The following is an 18,955-nucleotide window of genomic DNA, read 5'->3' on the forward strand; positions in this document are numbered from 1 at the left end:
GAGTGATTTAAACCAAAGATCTTCAATCAGACAGAGCTGTCATTGTTCAAGTGCTCAATTCATCCTCTCACATTTTCACAATATATTTCATACGCTGGGATTTGCCATTATGTGACTTTCAAAAAGAGACACCATGTACCAGCATCACCTGGCTCAGCTTCTTAGTAGTTCTCTATTATAAGTGTAAGATGGGATAGTCTAATGTTATGGTTCTCAACCGGGGGCCGGGGCCCACTTGGGGTCCTCAGCAAACTTCCAAAGGGACTAAAAGTTAACTTTAAAAGAATAGTTCCCCCAATAATTAAAATTCTGTCATCATTTACCCTTGTCTTTTTCCAAACCAGTGTGACTTTCTTCTGTGGAATACAAAAGAAGATATTTTAAAGGATGTTACATACACTAATTCCAATACAATAGCAGTTAATAGTGATTTTAAAGCTTAGAAAAGCACCCAAAAGTGTCTTAAAAGATGTCCATGCGACTTGTGTGTGATATTCCAAGTCTTCTGAAGGCATATGATCACTTTCTATGATGAACAGATTGTAATTTACAGTTATTCACTTATATCAAATCAATCAATTAATTAATCAACTCAACAGAGCAAATATCCAATATGGCGACAATTCAGTAACATCAAACCTTATGATTTGATTTGATGTGAGAGTGAATAATGACTTAAATTACAGTCTGTTCATCATACAATGTGATCATATGCCTTCAGAAGACTTATATGCCACAAGATACGTGTCATGGCACAAATATGATACGTGAGTTGCATGGAGTACTTTTATGACACTTTTGTTTAAAAGATTATCAAAAGGTGCAACTGGACTGACCAAATTTGGATATGTGAATGCTTGATTTCTGCCACAACATTTTAGAGAAACACCTTTTTTAACATACAATAATCATGCAATGTTTGCATTTAAATCCACTTGGCTCAAAAATCTGAGGGAGCACGTTTCGTCCTGCTTTGTGGATTATACTCTAAAGCGGTTGATGGCGCTCACAATTTCTGCACATCTGACTGTATGATGTGAATGAGGCATCGCTGCAGTATTCATGCAGTGACCTTGTGGGGATTGCAGTCATCAAACCTATAAACCATTTAAGAACATCTCTGATGGCCACTGGTGTAATATGTGTACATTACTGTTGCTTTATTGAAGTTGAACCTTTATTATGGCTTTTAAATTAGTTGCCGTGGCGGTGTATTGAAAGCGAGAGCCGATTGGTGAATATCGATTGGTGGACTGAGATCTCTCTGGTGTCTCATTTTGAATTGCCCTTTAATATCTGGCTCTCTTTATCTCTATTTGTCAGTTTCTCTCTCTCACACACATTATAATTCTCTTTCATTTTCTATCAATCAGTTTCTTTTGTGCTCTGTATGTCTCTCTTTTAAATTAACTTTCACTCTTTTTTTCTCAGTTTCTCTTTTGCATTGATTCACTTATTCTGGGGGTATGGGGGAGGTAACCCCCCCCCCATAATCAAGACTAGCCAGTACAACCCCCCACCTCCCGCTCAACAATACAACCCCTCCCAATGTTCAAACCAAATCTACGCCCTTGCTCCTATCCCAGCTTAATATGCAGAGACAAACATGTGTCATTTGTGAGTTGATTCCCCTGAAAACAGGTTTTAGATTTTTATTATTAGGGGTTCAAGCGCTTAGCACTGAAACCCTATTGTAATTGTTAAGATTTTTATTAGGGGTTAAAGCGCTTAGCGCTGAAACCCTATTGTAATTGTTAAGATTTTTATTATTATTAGGGGTTCAAGCGCTTAGCGCTGAAATCCTATTGTAATTGTTATTAAGATTATTATTATTATTATTATTATTATTATTACGCCATAAAACTGATCGGGCAGAGCAAACCGTAAGGCCTAGAGACTTGAAACTTGGTCAAATGGTAGTAGTTTTGCTCGCTACTCAGAAACACGGACTCGGCCATATCAGTTAATAGGGAGCGCTACAGCGATCAAAAATGCAAAACTGCTCATAACTCCTAGACCGTTTGTTGTAGACTCAAATGCTTTATACCGTTGGAATCCATGGCTTAAACCATACAAAACGTATATCACCGATTTCCAATATATCTTGGATTTTTCATAAAACCTACTTTTGTGAACTAGTCCTAGGTTTTTCGTCCAATTGGGACTAAACCAGTGCCAAACGATTCTATGGAGTCTCAATATCAAAAGTTATCAAAAAAAGTTTGAACTTTCAACTTGAGCTAGCTACGGTATGCGAAAACATCGGAAGTAGGAGTGGCCAATTTTACGTAAATGGCTATAACTCTTGAAGGAATTGAGATATCTTCACCAAACTTGACATGCTTATGTAAGAGGTCAATCTTTGGTTGCCCAGAAATGTTGGTGCGGTTTTGCCACATGGTGACGCTATAATACCAAAAAACATGAAATTGGCTGTAACTATGAAACCGTTAATCCTATTGACTTCAAAATTTGCATACAATGTCTTTGTCTCAGCTGCCATCATTGTTTATATGGACATTTACGTATGTTGAAAAACATGGCCGCCATCAGCCAATCAAATTTCAGTAGCTATTACGCAAGGTTAACGATGACCGATCGGAACGAAACTTGGTGGACCTATTTGACTCTTGGTCTGAGAGGGTTGTGGTAAGTTTTAAAACAAATCGGCCACTAGGTAGTGCTATCACGATTTTTGTAGGTGTAAATGGTTGTATATAATGCAGTGTTGTGAAAAAACACAAATAATATATATCACCTGATAGCTCTTCTCAGTCTAAACAACTTTGCCTCAATAAGCATTGGTGTTTGTCAAACCATTCGGTAAATATTTCAGATAATGTTAAAAACCTACTTTTGCGAACTATTCCTAGGTTTTTCGCCCGATCGGAACCAAACCAGTGCAGAAATATACTCTGGAGTCTGATTATTAATAATTATCCAAAAAAAGTTGAAATTTCGACTCATGGTCGCTAAGGTGTGCCAAAACATTCGAAAAGGGTTCAGAAATTTGAAAGAAATCGCCCAATGGATGGCACTAACGAGTTTTACGCCTCTGTAATCACGTGGTGTTTCACACATACACACAATGGCTGTGTCCCAATTCAAAGGCCACACCTTCAAAGGATGCGAAGGTCGGACTGAGCATTGTTAATTGGGACAGTCTAGCCTACGGAGGACTGTTCTTGTCACCTAACAACTGTGACAGCTGCCGAGTGACTGTAACGTTTGTACTGGACTTTTTTGAATGTTATATTAAACTGTCTGAAAACAAAACAGGGTTCACAAACTGTCTAAATATTTTCACCATGGTCCATTTCTGTATACAATAAAGAGTATAAACTATATATAATTGCATCTTAGTATCATGTAAGTCAACATTTGAACCACTTTAAAGTTTTTTTTTTTTTTTTTTTTTTTTTACATTTGTATCATCATATCATTGAAATCCAATACTTATTTAAAAATGTAATTTGGCAATTTATCTAAAAAAATGAATTCTGGGGTAGGCAAGGCCGCAAAGGATCCATCTGTTGTATCCTTCATTTCACGGGAAACGAAGGACGCATTTGGAGGCTGCATTTGTAGGAGCATTCGAATTGGGACAGCCTTTGTCACGTAGCAGTGACGCAATCGGCCTTCGAATGCGACTTTTGAAGGATGCAGTCTCTGAATTGGGACACAGCTATAATTCATATCATTTGTTAGATTTCCTCATACTGAACAACTTGCCTCAAGAACCACTGCTGTCAGTCAAATCGTTCATTAAATATTCACGATTATGTAAAAAACCTACTTTTGTGAGCTAGTCCTAGGTTTTTCGCTCAACCTCAATAAAACCAATGCAGTACAATTCTCTGGACTCCATAGGTCAATAATTATCAAAAAAAAAATGTTTTTTGAACTTTACCCTTTGGGTAGCTGTAACAGTGTCATTTAGAAAATGGGCATGGTCAAGTGTACAAATAAGCCCATAATTCCTAAACAAAAACTCAGAACTTCATGAAATTAGGTGAGAACATGCGACATATGATTCTAAACAAGCATGCAGACTTTTCTGGAGATCAGACCATAGGTGGCGCTATGAGCTTTAAAAAGCTTTAAAAACCATGTATTTCCTTGCTTGCTAAATAAAACATAATACTTTTTTACGCATACAAACAGTATTTATTAATTACCCATTAATTGCTGCTCGCAGCTATATTTTGTTTTGTTCTTTTAGTTTTTTTGTACATGTACCATGGTAGTATCTCTTTTGTTTTGGTTTTTTGGTACTGTTGGGGTACTTTTTTTGTATGTGATACAGTATATACCGTAGTACAAGTTTGAATACCATATTCATGTATTACATTACAAAAAAAGTACCCTCAGTGTGCAAAAATACCATGGTAGTACCATGTTTTTTGGACATGTACCATTTTAGTTCCATGGTATTTTTGGTTCTGCGAAGGTTATTTTTTGTAAGTGATATAGAGTATAACATAGTACAATTTGATTACCATATTAATGTACCCTTACAAAAAAGTACCCTCAGAGGGCAAAAATACCATGGAAGTGTGATGGTATTTTTGGTACTGTGAAGGTACTTTTTTGTAAGTGATATAGAGTTTACCATAGTACAATTTGATTAACATATTCATGTGTCCCCTTATAAAAAGGTACAATCAGAGGGCAAATATACCATGGTTGTACCATGTTTTTTGGATGTGTACCATGGTAGTACTCTTCTCTCATTCTTTTCTTATTATTCTGTTGAGTGTCCGCCGTAATGTGTGTGCAACAGGGTGTGCAAATTAAATGCGCCTGACTGAGGGGGTGACGATCCGACCAATTACACGGCTTACTGCTCTCACCACAGCAACCCAGACATTAAAAAATGAGTACCGAGCCACCTGGCATGGGTCACAGCTCTAGCATGATAGATGATGAAGAAAACAAAGCCTGAACAATTGTACAGATGACTGTTGACTGCTTTTTGTCCCTTGCCCTCTTATCTCCATTTCCAAGCCAAAAGCAACTCTCAAAACAGCGAAGTAAAGGAAAAAAGCGTTCAAGATGAGTCCTGCCCCTAGCGAATCACACACAAAAAAGAAAAACCATCAAAAGAAAGGGCTCAGGAACAAGAGGGAGAAAAAGAGGATTTTTGCATAGGCCCCTTTGGGCTTTTTGGGTTGGGTTAGCAATGGCCTCTTAATAAAACGAGATCTTAGCGAGCTATGCATTTGGAGAGAGAGGGACTAGGGAGTAGGGAGAGAAATAAAACAGGAAAGAAAGGGTGAATAAGAATCAAAGAAGACAAGGCAAAGGAAAAAGATTTTCATTGAATTAAAATCAGCCTCGGCTCTCGGCACTGTGCTAATCCTCCCAAACGGAGTCTGCTAACACCAAACGGCCCATGTGAGTGAGATAAAAACCTTTCCTGGCCGTTCACTGGATTCCCCCATTTACGAGGCACTTAACTCTCTAAATCTCTCCAGCACTTCATGTCAGAAACACTCTTTCAGCAGTAATAAACTCTTCCAGGTTACAACTCTTGAAGAGTCTTTCACAGGACACTTTGGTCATAGCATCTGCATTAAAATGAAATGGGCCATGTCTGCAGTTAGAAGAGGTTTATTAAACCCTATGAAAGAAGGCTGTTGCAAAAGTGTAGTGCATTTAGATAATCAGTTGAAATGTGCCACATTCTATGTGTTTAGACAGTTCTAATGATCCACGCCAGATAAATTGTTATATGCTGAATTGTGTTATTGAAATGGTATGTTTTGAGAATACCTTTTAATCAAAGCTCTTTGTTCTATTCCCAGTAGATCACTAGTATATGCCATATTTAATTTGACTTGAAGAAAAATGTGTGTTAATCATTTGTACAACCATACTTATGTAAATTGTTGCATTAAAAATGTTATAAGAAAACAAGGCTGTGAGCCATAGAAGTACAGTCCATTCAATCGGCTTCATTCCTGAAACACAAGCAAAATGCAATTATGTGTAAAATATTTATAAATCTATTTCTCATAGCCTTGTTTCTGTTTGTGTAAAATTTGTAACATAAAAATTCACATAAGAATAGAAGTACAGGCCATTCAACGGGCTTCGTTCACGAAACACAAGCTGAACGAATTTACGTGTTAATTGTTAATAGTAAAACTATTCTTGCATAAATTACTATGTTCAAAATTTGACGTGAAAGAAAACGATGCTGTGAGACACAGAGTATAGTCCGTTCAATGGGCTTCATTCATGAAACAAAAACAGAAAAATATTCGATGTAAATTATTCATAAATCTATTTGTGTCATTTTTCGTGTTCCAAATGCTGTTAGACACAGAAATAGAGTTCACTCAATGGGCTTCATTCATGAAACACAAGCTGAACAAATTTCTGTGTGAAATGTTAGTAAAACAATCAGGGACTAAAAACGAAATATTTTTCATTTCAGTTTGTTCTGAGCAAAAACAGTATTTTTTCGTTCCGGTTCAGAAGTTCCGCCACCTGTAACCGGTTAGAACAACATATAAGAACGGTTAATAATGTTCTTTTTAAAATGACAGCACTCTGCGCTAAGAGTGGGTGATGTACCATTTGCAGTGTTGATCTCACAAGAGAAAAAAATCAACCTGGTCTGGAAAAACAAGCCCAAATTAAGTCACCTACCTCACCAAAATAAGTGAAAATAAGCAATCATTCATCAGCATAGAAATCATAAGCATACAGTTACTTAACAGTTAAGTATAATTTTAATTACAGGTCTGCTTCTCAGTCAAAACACAGCAGCATCAAATCTGTATTAATGCATCATATCTAACAATAATTCAGTGAAGACTTGGAAAAAAATGAGAAATATACTTTTGACCTCTAATAATGTTTTCCTTGGATCTGGATTAGCAGTGTATGTACAGTATATGTGATAATTATACATAGTTGTTAAAAAAAGGTCTTCATTCACAGAATGCAACATCCACAATGGGCAATTAGGCAAAGAAATGTGTGATGCAGCAGTTTCCTTTTGGATCAAAGCACGTTTAATTTTTTCGGGCAACATGAAGTGGTGTAGTTGCTGTGATTACTGTAATAAACCCTTTTGCCTTTGGTTTAAAAAAAAAATAAAAAATAAAAATAAAAATGAACCAAATTAACTGGTTATAACCGGTTACCAGTATTTAAAAATAAAGTTTTTACTCCGGAACAATTTAAAATCACTTTGATCCCTTTTCGAAAAAAATTAGTTTTTCTTTTTTGTTCCCTGAACCGTTTTTAGTTCCTTATATAAATTATTGTGTTCAAAATTTGATGCAAAAGACAGAACTATAGTTCATTCTAAGGGCTTCATTCATGAAACACAAGCAGAATGCACTTCTGTGTAAATTGTTCGTACTGTACATCTGTTCTTACGTAATTTGTTGCACTACAAATGTTACGCAATCAAAAATGATGCTGTGAAAAATAAAAGTGCAGTCCGTTCAATGGGCTTCCTTTCAATGTAAATCATTCATAAAACCATTCTTACGTAAATTGTTGTGTTCCCAGTTTTATGAAAACTAGGTTGGAGAGAGAAGCAGGGGCGCCATAACTGTGGGAAGGTTAGGACAGTTCTTAGGACCCTAGCAGAACCCCAGAGTCTTTTCCTGCATGATTTTGTGATAAATGGCAACTTTGCACTGGTTAGTTAAAATGAAGACTGCTCTTACTTGATAATAAAAGATGCTCCAGTGTTTGGGATTCCCTTTAAGATGTTCAGTGGTTTATCTCAGAAGCAATTTTAAGCGTTAAATGTGCTTCCCAGTTGTATAGCGCAGATACCGGGCTTGACTGGATTGTGCAGAGCACTAAGCATCGCGGCACGGACCACAAAACCTCAAATTCCTCAAAAATCCTAATGGCGCCCCTAGATAGAAGTACAGTGCATTCAGAAAGTATTCAAACCCCTTCATTTTTTTCACATTTTGTTATGCTGCAGCCTTATGCTAAATTTTTTTTAATTATTTATTTTTCACATCAATCTACACTCCATACCCCATAATGACAAAGCAAAAATCAGATTTTTGATAACTTTGCAAATTTATTAAAAAGAAAACACTGAAATATCACATTGACATAAGTATTCAGACCGTTAACTCAGTACTTAGTTGAAGCACCTTTGGCAGCGATTACAGCCTCAAGTCTATTTGGGTATGATGCGACATGCTTTGCACACCTGGATTTGGGGATTTTCTGCCATTCTTCTCTGCAGATCCCCTCAAGCTCTGTCTGGTTGGATGGGGACCATCGGTGGACTTTCAGGTCTCCAGAGATGTTCAGTTGGGTTGAAGTCTGTTCTCTGGATGGGCCACTCATGGACATTTATAGAGTTTTTCCTAAACCACACTTGCATTGTCTTGGCTGTGTGCTTAGGGTCATTGTCCAGTTGGAAGGTGAACCTTCAGCCCAGTCTGAGGTCTTGAGCGCTCTGGACCAGGTTTTCATTAAGGACATCTCTGTATTTTTCTGTGTTCAGCTTTCCTTCAACCCTGACCAGTTCCCCAGTCCCTGCCGCTGAAAAATACCCCCACAGCATGATGCTACCACCACCATGCTTCACTGTTGGGATGGTATTGCGCAGGTAATGAGCGGTGCCTGGTTTCCTCCAGACATGATGCTTGGAATTGAGGCCAAACAGTTCAATCTTCTTTTCATCAGACCAGAGAATCATGTTTCTCACAGTCTGAGAGTCCTTTAGGTGCTTTTTTATGTGTCTTGCACTGAGTAGAGGCTTCCATCTGGCCACTCTGCCATAAAGCCCAGATTGGTGGTGTTGCAGTGATGGCTGTCCTTCTGCAAGTTTCTCCCATCTCCATACATTATTTCTGGAGCTCAAACAGAGTGACCATAGGGTTCTTGGTCTCCTCTCTTACCAAGGCCCTTCTCGCCCAATTGCTCAGTCCCATTTAAGAGTTATGGAGGCCATTGTGTTCTTGGGAACTTTCAATGCAGCCCAAACATTTTTGTAGCCTTCTGTGCCTTGACACAATTCTGTCTCTTGAGTTCTGCAGGCAGTTCCTTTGACCTCATGGTTTGGTTTTTGCTCTAATATGCATTTTCAGCTGTGAGACCTTATATAGACAGGTGTGTGCCTTTCCAAATCATGTCGAATCGATTGAATTTGCCACAGGTGGACTCCAGTCAAAGTGTAGAAACATCTCAAAGATGATCCAGAGAAATGGGATGCACTTGAGCTAAATTTAAAGTGTCAAAGCAAAGGGTCTGAATACTTAAGTCAATGTGATATTTCAGTTTTTTCTTTGTAATAAATTTGAAAAGTTATCAAAAATCTGTTTTTTGCTTTGTCATTATGGGGTATGGAGTGTAGATTGATGTGAAAAAAAATGATAATTTAAAGCATTTTAGCATAAGGCTGCAACATAAAATGTGAAAACAATTAAGGGTTCAACATTTTTGCATTGGCATATTACATAAAAATAGTTTTACCAATGATTTACACAGAAATGTGTCAATATGAAAAACTTGTTTTCGGGATCCAGAAAGATCGACACTCAGATACACAAAAGAACAGACTGGACTTCAGTCCTCACAGCCTCGTTTTTATTGGCTTCAAGTTAAATAAAGTGTCTACTCTGACTATGGTCTATACTAATGATATTTCACAGCAATACAAACCTAATTTTGGCTTTGTTACTGCAGGATATCAGATTTCTTACCGTCTGGATATCAATGACCCCAACAAGTTCACGACAGTGGAGGTGGGGTCCAACACACGACAGTTCACAGTGACAGGACTGATCCCAGAATCGGCATACGTGTTCCAAATCACAGCCCGCACACAAAAGGGCTGGGGACCAGCAGAGGAGGCCATCGTCATAACAACAGAAAAGAGAGGTAAGTGAGGCCTGCAGGACAAACACAGGTCATATAAGCTTTATGCCTGGTTTACCAGGTCGAAACCATGTCCACCAGCTGGTAGTCCCAAGTGTACAAACAGCCTGAGTCATTTATCAGGCTAAAGGGTTGTTCATACTGAACAAGTTTTTGCATCTGTCTGCGCTATTTTTTTATATCTTTTTCTTTGTAAACATGAGCTAGTCGACCATCTTCGACTGTTGTGCTACGTTTAAGAAGACACTGAAATAAACAGCATAGTCGGACATAAAATCGCGGTGATGGTCGATGAATGTTTGGTGTAAATGGATAGTTTACCCAAAAATGAAAACTATCTCATCATTTACTTACACTCATGCCATCCCAGATGTGTATGACTTTCTTTCTTCCCCTGAACACAAACATAGATTTTAAAAAGAATATTTCAATATTCTATATTTTTCTAAAAATCTTTATATGTGTTCAGCAGAAGAAAGAAAGCCATACACATCTGGAATGGCATGAGGGTGAGTAAATGATGAGAATGTTTTCCTTTTTGGGTGAACTATCCCTTTAAAAGACAACTGCATTCTTTTCCATTCATTGCGCTACGTCTAGCCTTTTTTAACATATGAGGTCTGTACAGCCCCTAAATGACACAAACACTGGGCCTAAAATTAAATTAGTATTAGCCATATTACCAGTTGTTATACAATATGAATTTGTGTCAAAATACCATAAAACTTTGATGGCCTTTGATATCAAAAACAAAAGGTATGGATAAGACATTTATCCTCATTTTAAAAATAGCTTATTTATTTTTCTGTCCTAACTATGTGTAATAATTTGGTTAGTTGCACTAAATTATTTGCATGTAGAATTTCCATTTTGGGGTCATGTCCCACCATTTTTGAACCACTAGGCTAAAGGCTACTCTGTCAGTGTATAATGTCACTCATAAATCAAAATCGCATCAAGCCATTCTGAGCTGACTCTGTATTTAAACTCCAGCTCAAAATTAGCCGTAAGCCAGGTCGTTGACACATGCTTATGGCCAGCAGTGACTCATTATGACTTTCCCACAGCCCGTCCACAGCCACCTCGTAGACTGAACGTGCCTCAGAAAGGGGTGGAATCCCGTAAGCTTCGACTTCTGTGGACAGTGGGGGGAGATGACTCTTCCCCTGTGCGCTACTTCACCCTGCAGACATTAGAGCTACCTGATGGAGAGTGGAAGACCCACACATCCTCCATCGGTCATAACAACACCTCCTGGGATGTGGATAGGTAACACATACACACACATATACCGGGTAATACATACACACACATAAACCAAAAATCTCAGGAGATCAACATTACAGAAATACTCAAACCAGCCCATCTGGCACCAAAAATTATGCCACGGTCCAAATAACTGAGATCACATATTTTTTACCCAATTCTGATGGTTGATGTGAACATTAACTTAAGCTCCTGACCCGTATCTGCTTTATTTTATGCACTGCAATGCTACAACACGATTGGTTGATTAGATAATCACATAGATGATTGTTGGTGCCAGATGGGCTGGTTTCAGTGTTTCTGTAACTGCTCATCTCCTGGAATTTTCACACACAACAGTCTCTAGAATTTACTCAGAATGGTGCCAAAAACAAAAAACATTAAGTGAGCGGCAGTTCTGTGTATGGAAATGCCTTGTTGATGAGGGAGGACAGCAGAGAATGGCCAAACTGGTTTGAACTGACAAAGTCTACGGTCACTCAGATAACTGCTCTGTACAATTGTGGTGAGAAGAATAGCATCTCAGAATGCTATTCTGAGATGCAGGTTGGGGCTGTTTTGGTGGCACGAGGGGGACCTACACAGAATTAGGCAGGTGGCTTTAATGTTGTGGCTGATTGGTATATATCTCCCTGATTAGTCATAACAGCTTGTGCAGGCAATGACTGCTACGTGAACAGTCACTATTTATAGCATCATGGTTTTTAAGGCTTACAGGCAGCATATATTAAAAACACATGATACTGTTACGTATATGCTCATTAGAAGTCTGAGTTTTATTTAAGCAAACATGGAAATAATTGAAGCTACAATAAAAAGTCATCAAATTAAATCTTTTGTATTGCAAAAACTGTACCAAGAAGTATCATGGTATATGTTGTCTATATGTATATATTTTTTGGAGATGGCCCCATGGTACTACTATGCATTTCTGGACATGTACTATGGTAGTACCATGTTTTTTTTTTGTTTTGTTTTTTACATATTCCATAGCAATATAATGTTCTTTGGATATGTAATACCATGGTATGTTTATTAATTTACCTTGGCAGTACCTTGGTTTTGGACATATACCATGGTATTACCATGGTACTGTGAAATAAACCCTGCTACTAAATATGTTACTGTATTTACAGTTCTTTATATACAATGGTATTTACATTGTACCACCTAGGTACTTCGACAAATACTGTACCATGGTATTACCGGGCAAAGCCCGCATGACAACCCAAGGTGGTGTTGGTGGGATGGTCCAGGATGGGATAGACCGCAGTGGAACACCTAGGCTAGGATTAGTGGCTTGACTAAGTGACTTGACTTGGCTAGGCTTGGTAACTTGACTGGGCCAGCAGACTTGACTTGACATTGTGACTTGATTAGGTGTGAAGATTTGACTTGAATTGGCTGCTTGTCGTGACTGGACTGCTTGACTTGACTGGGCTGCTTGACTTGATGTTGTGGCTTGATTAGGTGTGAAGGTTTGTCTTGAAGCAGCTGCTTGATTTGACTGGACTGCTTGACTTGACTGGGTTGCTTGACTGGGCTGCTTGACTTGATGTGGTGGCTTGGCTAGGTGTAGCAGCTTGCCTTGATGTAGTGACGGTACGACTAGGCGTGATGGCTTGATTTGGTGAGCAGGTTCCAGGAGATAGCCTAATGGAATGAGCGGGATGAGGTGTCTCTAGAATGGGAACGAGGACAGATGGCTCCAGGACGGGAGCGAGGACAGACAGCTCCAAGACGGGAGCGAGGACAGACGGCTCCGGGACGGGAACGAGGACAGACAGCTCCAGGATGGGTGCGAGGACAGATGGCTCCAGGATGGGAGTGAAAACATGCGGTTCCAGGACTGGAGCGAGGACAGGCGGCTCCAGGACGGGTGTGAGGACAGACGGCTCCAGGACGGGAGCGGAATCAACCAGGGAAATGTCTGCCATGGCCGTGAGCACAAGCTGTGACAGGGGAACGGCCTCTGTGGTCATGAGCACAGGCAGAGACTGGGGAATGGCCTTTGTGGCCATGAGCACTGGCAGAGACTAGGGAATGGCCTCCGTGGCCGTGAGTGCTTGCAGAGGCTGGGGAATGGCCTCCATGGCAGTGAGCACTAGCAGAGACTGGGGAATGGCCTCTGTGGCCGCGAACACAGGCTGAGACAGGGGAACGGCCTCCATGGCCCTGTCTCAGCCTGTGTTCGAGGGCACAGGCTGAGAAAAATCTTTTATTTCACGAGGGAGAAATAAAAGATAAGAAAATAATAAAACTGAAAACAAACCGGCAAGGAAAACTAAACCAAACAGGAAACAAAACAACAAGACAAAAGGAACTGACTGGATAACTGGACAGGATACAAACAACACGATTGGAACTAGAGACTGAACATAACACAACGATCTGATGGGGAAGACAAGACAAAGGAGAGAATATAAAGAGGAAGGGAAGACTGAACACAGGTGCTGCCAATAATCACAAGCAGCACAAATCAGTGCTGTCATGACAATGCTGATTGCGCTGCTGAGCAGCACCCGTGGGAAACACAAGGGAAGGAGGAAAACAAAAGCACATGGACAACCTGAGAGAGAGGTGGAGGAAACTGTAATGAATAAAACCAGACCAAAATGGCAGGATCACGACACCATGGTAATACCATATTTTTAGAAAATGGACTATGGTAATACCATGCATCTAGAAAATGTACCATGGTAATACTATGTTTTAGGAAATTTACATTGTATTACAGTGGTTTGTAGACATGTTCCATGATGATACTTTTTCTAGGAAATGTACCATGGTGGTACCATACAATGCAATGTTTTTATTTATTTATTTATTTATTTATTTATGCAAACCATGGTAGTACCATGTTTTTTCACATGTACCATAGAAATCTAATGTTTTTCAGATATGAAATATGGTATTTCTATTAATTTACCTTTGGGTATATACCATGGTATTACCATGTTTTTAGGAAATACCATATTTTCAGAAAATGTTCCATGGTTATTCCATGTTTTTAGGGAATGTAACATGATAATTTCGTGCTTTTTTAGAAATGTATCAAGGTGAATTGGTAATACAATGTTTTTTGTACATGTATCACCCTAAACCATGTACTATGATAATACCATGTTTTGGGAAATTACCATGCTATTACAATGGTTTTTGGGCATGTACCATGGTAATACCATTTTTTAAAGGAAATATACCATGGTAATACCATATTTTTAGAAAATGTGTCATGGTAATACCATGTATCTAGGAAATATACCATGGTAATACAATGTTTTAGGAAATTACCATGACAATACAAAACTTGTTTTTTTTTGGATAAGGACCATTGTGGTACCATGGTTACATTTACAGTACCATGGAATTTGTCGAAGTACTTTAGTGGTACCATTCAATGCAATGCTTTTTGGACAAGTACCATGGTATTACCTTGATTTTTGGACATGTACCATGGTTATACCAATTTTTTGGAAATGTACCATGGTGGTATCTTGATTTTTAGACATGTACCATGGCATTACAATGTTTTATTTTATTTGTATTTATTTTTTTTCTTGTACCATGGTACAGTATTACCAAAAATATTACTTTAGTTTTTTTGTTTTTTTTTCATACCTTGATAATACCATTATTATTTCACATATATCATGGTATTACCATGGTATCTGTCAAAGTACCTTGGTGGTACCATGTAAATGCCATTGTATATACAGTAAATACAGTAAAACATTTAATACCAGGGTGTATATCAAAGTAACATGGTATTACCATCTGATACTGTACCATCACTGTATTATTGTACCACCAAGGTACACTTTTGTAAGGGTGAGAGGAGGGGTCCATATGAAGCAACTCACAGTTGAAGCTCTTCAAAACATGTAGTACTCTTTATATTATAGACATCCAGTGAGACACTGTTAAGACATCGTGGAGAGGAAAAAAGAGAGAAATAGTAAGAGAGGGAGAGCTTGGCTGAAGCAAACTGCAATCATAATCAGACTGACCATCAGGTGGCCTGATGTTTAATCACATCCATTCAGCTCTGCCCACTTACTAACAGTATCTGCAATACTGCAGCTCTCTTTTTCTCTCTTGCCTGTTCTTCTCATCATCAGTTTTCTGATTCATTCTGTCTTTTTCGTTCACGTCTTTGAATGTCCCTATGCATCAAGGGGAAGGATTTATTGTGCTGAAGCACTTCAGGAGATGCTTCCCCATATCACCATCCTTCTCAACCTATTTATTTAGTGTAAGAATCTCTTTTACAGAAGTGTCCTGGCCAAGACAGGCAGCCGAAGATGTTTACAGTCTTAAATAACATATAACGATACAAATACAAATAAAAAATACATTCTCAAAGAAGTTAAAAGAGAAAAAAATATTTAAAAACTTTTGCAAATTGATATGTCTTTCTCAAATTCTCGAATAAGATATTTAAAAGTACACATTGACACCAGCCTTTTTATCTTTAAATCATTTTGTAGAGTGTTCCAATCACAGGGGGCAGAATACCGAAAAGCTTGTCTCCCTAATTCTGTTGGGTATAGAAATTCTGAGAATGTAAGGAATACTTCACAGCAGTTTTCTGTTGGGTAAGAGAACAGAGATATGATGGAATCTTTGGAATATTTCTGAATTCAGTACCACTCGATTACCCACAAACCAAATGCCTTTCCATTTAATTACCCATGTCATATAGTACATGCCTAACCCTGACATTTAATGATCCAAATCATAAGCATCAAGATTATCGCTAGTGAAAGGCTTGGGATTGCCAACATTGGTTGTGAATACTGTTTCATGTTGATTTTAAACATCTATATCATAGATATGTGCCAATCCTTACCATTAATTTCCTGCATATCTTGTGTGTATACACATACTGAGCACTTTATTAGGAGCACCTGTACACCTACTTATTCATGCGACTATCTAATCTGCAGCAGTGCATAAAATCATGGAGATAAGGGTCAGGATCTTCAGGTAATGTTCACATCAACCATCAGAATGGGGAAAAATTTTTATCTCACTGATTTCGACTGTGGCATGACTGTTGGTGCCAGACGGGCTGGTTTGAGTATTTCTTTAACTGCTGATCTCCTGGGATTTTCACGCACAACAGTCTCTATAGTTTACGCAGAATGAGTCCAAAAACAAAATACATCCAGTGAGCGGCAGTTCTGCGGACGGAAACACCTTGTTGATGACAGAGGTCAATGGAAAATTGCCAGACTGGTACAAGCTGACAGAAAGGCTATGGTAACTCAGATAACCACTCTGTACAATTGTAGTGAGCAGAATAGCATCTCAGAATGCACAACATGTTGAACCTTGAGGCAAATGGGCTAAAACGACAGAAGACTAAGTCGGGCACTTTATTAGGATCATATTGTTCCTAATAAAGTGATAAGTGAGTGTATAATGGTAACGTGCATTGCAAAGTTTGTCTCTTTATCTCTATCTCTAACACACACACACACACACACACACACACAAAACACACTTTTTATAATTATTGTTTTGTACCAAGATGTTTGTGTTCAAACTATCTTGATTCTCAGAGGAGCAAGTGCTTCCAGATATTAAAACAGAAATGCCACTAACAGTCCTCGTCTTCAACGCCCTAATTATAAACATACACACATAAACACTCACAATGATACTACCACCCTCACAGTCCTGATTCTTAATTCCCTAATTGCTCACTCACAAACATTCATACACTTACACTCAAAGTTTCCCTGATTGCCTACTTTGATATACGCTACACAAAGCCCCCTGCCGTGTCCCCTTCCAGTGTCCCCTCCAAGTTTGAAAAGCAAACGGTTGAAAAACAAAAACAAATCCGTGCAGTTGACTAATGATAAATGAATTATGAGATATCCTGATACATCTATAAGTATGCAAAGCTATGTTGCCATAGTGTCATGTGTCCACTTAAAGGTGCAGGAGACACAGTATTTGAGCAATTCATTGTGGGTTAAGTAGACATGGGGCAAATTCCAGTCGTCCCTATGCCCTACTCACTTCGAAAATGCAGTTTGGAAATCGCCTATGTGGATTTCAGCAGAGATCACTTTAATATATTCATGAAGATTCTAAAGGATTTTAAAGGACATTTTTGGTAAAAGGCAAAAACTATGGCACAAAAAAAGTGTAAAAAAAAAAAAAAATTAGTTAGCAAGAGATTCTCTTTATGATGCTTTACAAAAGAAGACCCAAAATGCATCTCTTGTGGTTTCTTTTGGATTGTGAGAATGATCTAGTGTGTGTGTGTGTGTGTGTGTGTGTGTGTGTGTGTGTGTGTGTGTGTGCTGGAATGCATATCTTTTCTTGTAGGCTGAAGCCATACACCTCTTACAAATTTAGAATGATGGCCACAAATGATGTGGGAGACAGCACCTTCAGCAGGGAAACTGAGCCAGTTACCACCCTGCAGGATGGTAATAGGAGATTCTGTATGCAAAGTAGGGCTGGGCAATATAGCTAAAAAAAAATCTCAATATTTTTCAACCTTTTGATAATCTTTAATGTATATTAACATATTATTTACATTATGTATTTGCTGTAAAATAGCTTGAAAGTTTTGTTTTTTTCTTCAATATGAGGGACCATTTCAACCAAACAACCACTGTAGTCAAGTACACTAAATAAAGGAAAAGTGATATTTAATCACTTTCATTTACAATGGTGGCCAAAAGTTTGGAATAATGTACAAATTTTGCTGTTTCGGAAGGAAATTGGTACTTTAATTCACCAAAGTGGCATTCAGCTGATCACAAAGTATAGCCAGGACATTATTGATGTAAAAAACAGCACCATCACTATTTGAAAAAATACATTTTTGATCAAATCTAGACAGGCCCCATTTCCAGCAGCCATCTCTCCAACACCTTATCTTTGAGTAATCTTGCTAAATTGCTAATTTGGTACTAGAAAATCACTTGCCATTATATCGAACACAGTTGAAAGCTATTTGGTTTGTTAAATGAAGCTTAACATTGTGTTTGTTTTTGAGTTGCCACAGTATGCAATAGACATATCTTAAGGTCAATATTAGGTCAAAAATGGCAAAAGAAACAGCTTTCTCTAGAAACTCATCAGTCAATCATTGTTTTGAGGAATGAAGGCTATACAATGCTTGAAATTGCCAAAAAAACTGAAGATTCCATACAAATGTGTACACTACAGTCTTCAAAGACAAAGGACAACTGGCTCTAACAAGGACAGCAAGAGATGTGGAAGGCCAGATGTACAACTAAATAAGAGGATAAGTACATCAGAGTCTAGAGTTAGAGAATTTGAGAAATATATGCCTCACATGTAGTCAGCTGAAAGCTTCATTGAATTCTACCAGCTCAACACCAGTTTCATGTACAACAGAAAGAGAAGACTCAGGAGTGCAGGCCTTATGGGAAGAATTGCAAAGAAAAGCCACTTTTGAAACAGAAAAACAAAAAGAAAAGATTAGAGGGGACAAAGAAACAAAGACAACAATTAGACAACAGATAATTTGAAAAGAGTGTTATGGATCTTAACCCCATTGAGCTTTTGAGGGATCAGCTAGACTGTAAGGTGCGTGAGAAGTGCCCGACAAGATAGCCACATCTATGGCAAGTGCTGCAGGAAGTGTGGGGTGAAATGTCACCTGAGTATCTGGACAAACTGACAGCTAGAATGCCAAGGATCTGCAAAGCTGTCATTGCTGCACGTGGAGGATTTTTTGATGAGAACTCTTTGAAGTAGTTTAAGAAGTTCTGAACATTTTTTTTTTTTTTTTTTTCAAATTGTAATAGTAATTTTTTCGTTA

The 18,955-nt window shown here is 38.3% G+C and overlaps 1 protein-coding gene across 1 annotated transcript in view; it reads left to right on the forward strand.

Annotated features, from left to right (window-relative positions):
• Nucleotides 1-18,955, forward strand: part of sdk1b (sidekick cell adhesion molecule 1b) — a 316,455-nt gene that overhangs the window by 275,397 nt on the left and 22,103 nt on the right. Inside the window, exons 30-32 of the mRNA XM_051702261.1 lie at nt 9,682-9,876; nt 10,941-11,142; nt 17,485-17,588. Coding sequence (XP_051558221.1) covers nt 9,682-9,876; nt 10,941-11,142; nt 17,485-17,588 — 501 coding nt within the window. The remainder of the gene's footprint in view (nt 1-9,681; nt 9,877-10,940; nt 11,143-17,484; nt 17,589-18,955) is intronic.

This window comes from Myxocyprinus asiaticus, chromosome 7 (genome assembly GCF_019703515.2).
Source record: "Myxocyprinus asiaticus isolate MX2 ecotype Aquarium Trade chromosome 7, UBuf_Myxa_2, whole genome shotgun sequence".
Classification (NCBI taxonomy): domain Eukaryota; kingdom Metazoa; phylum Chordata; class Actinopteri; order Cypriniformes; family Catostomidae; genus Myxocyprinus; species Myxocyprinus asiaticus.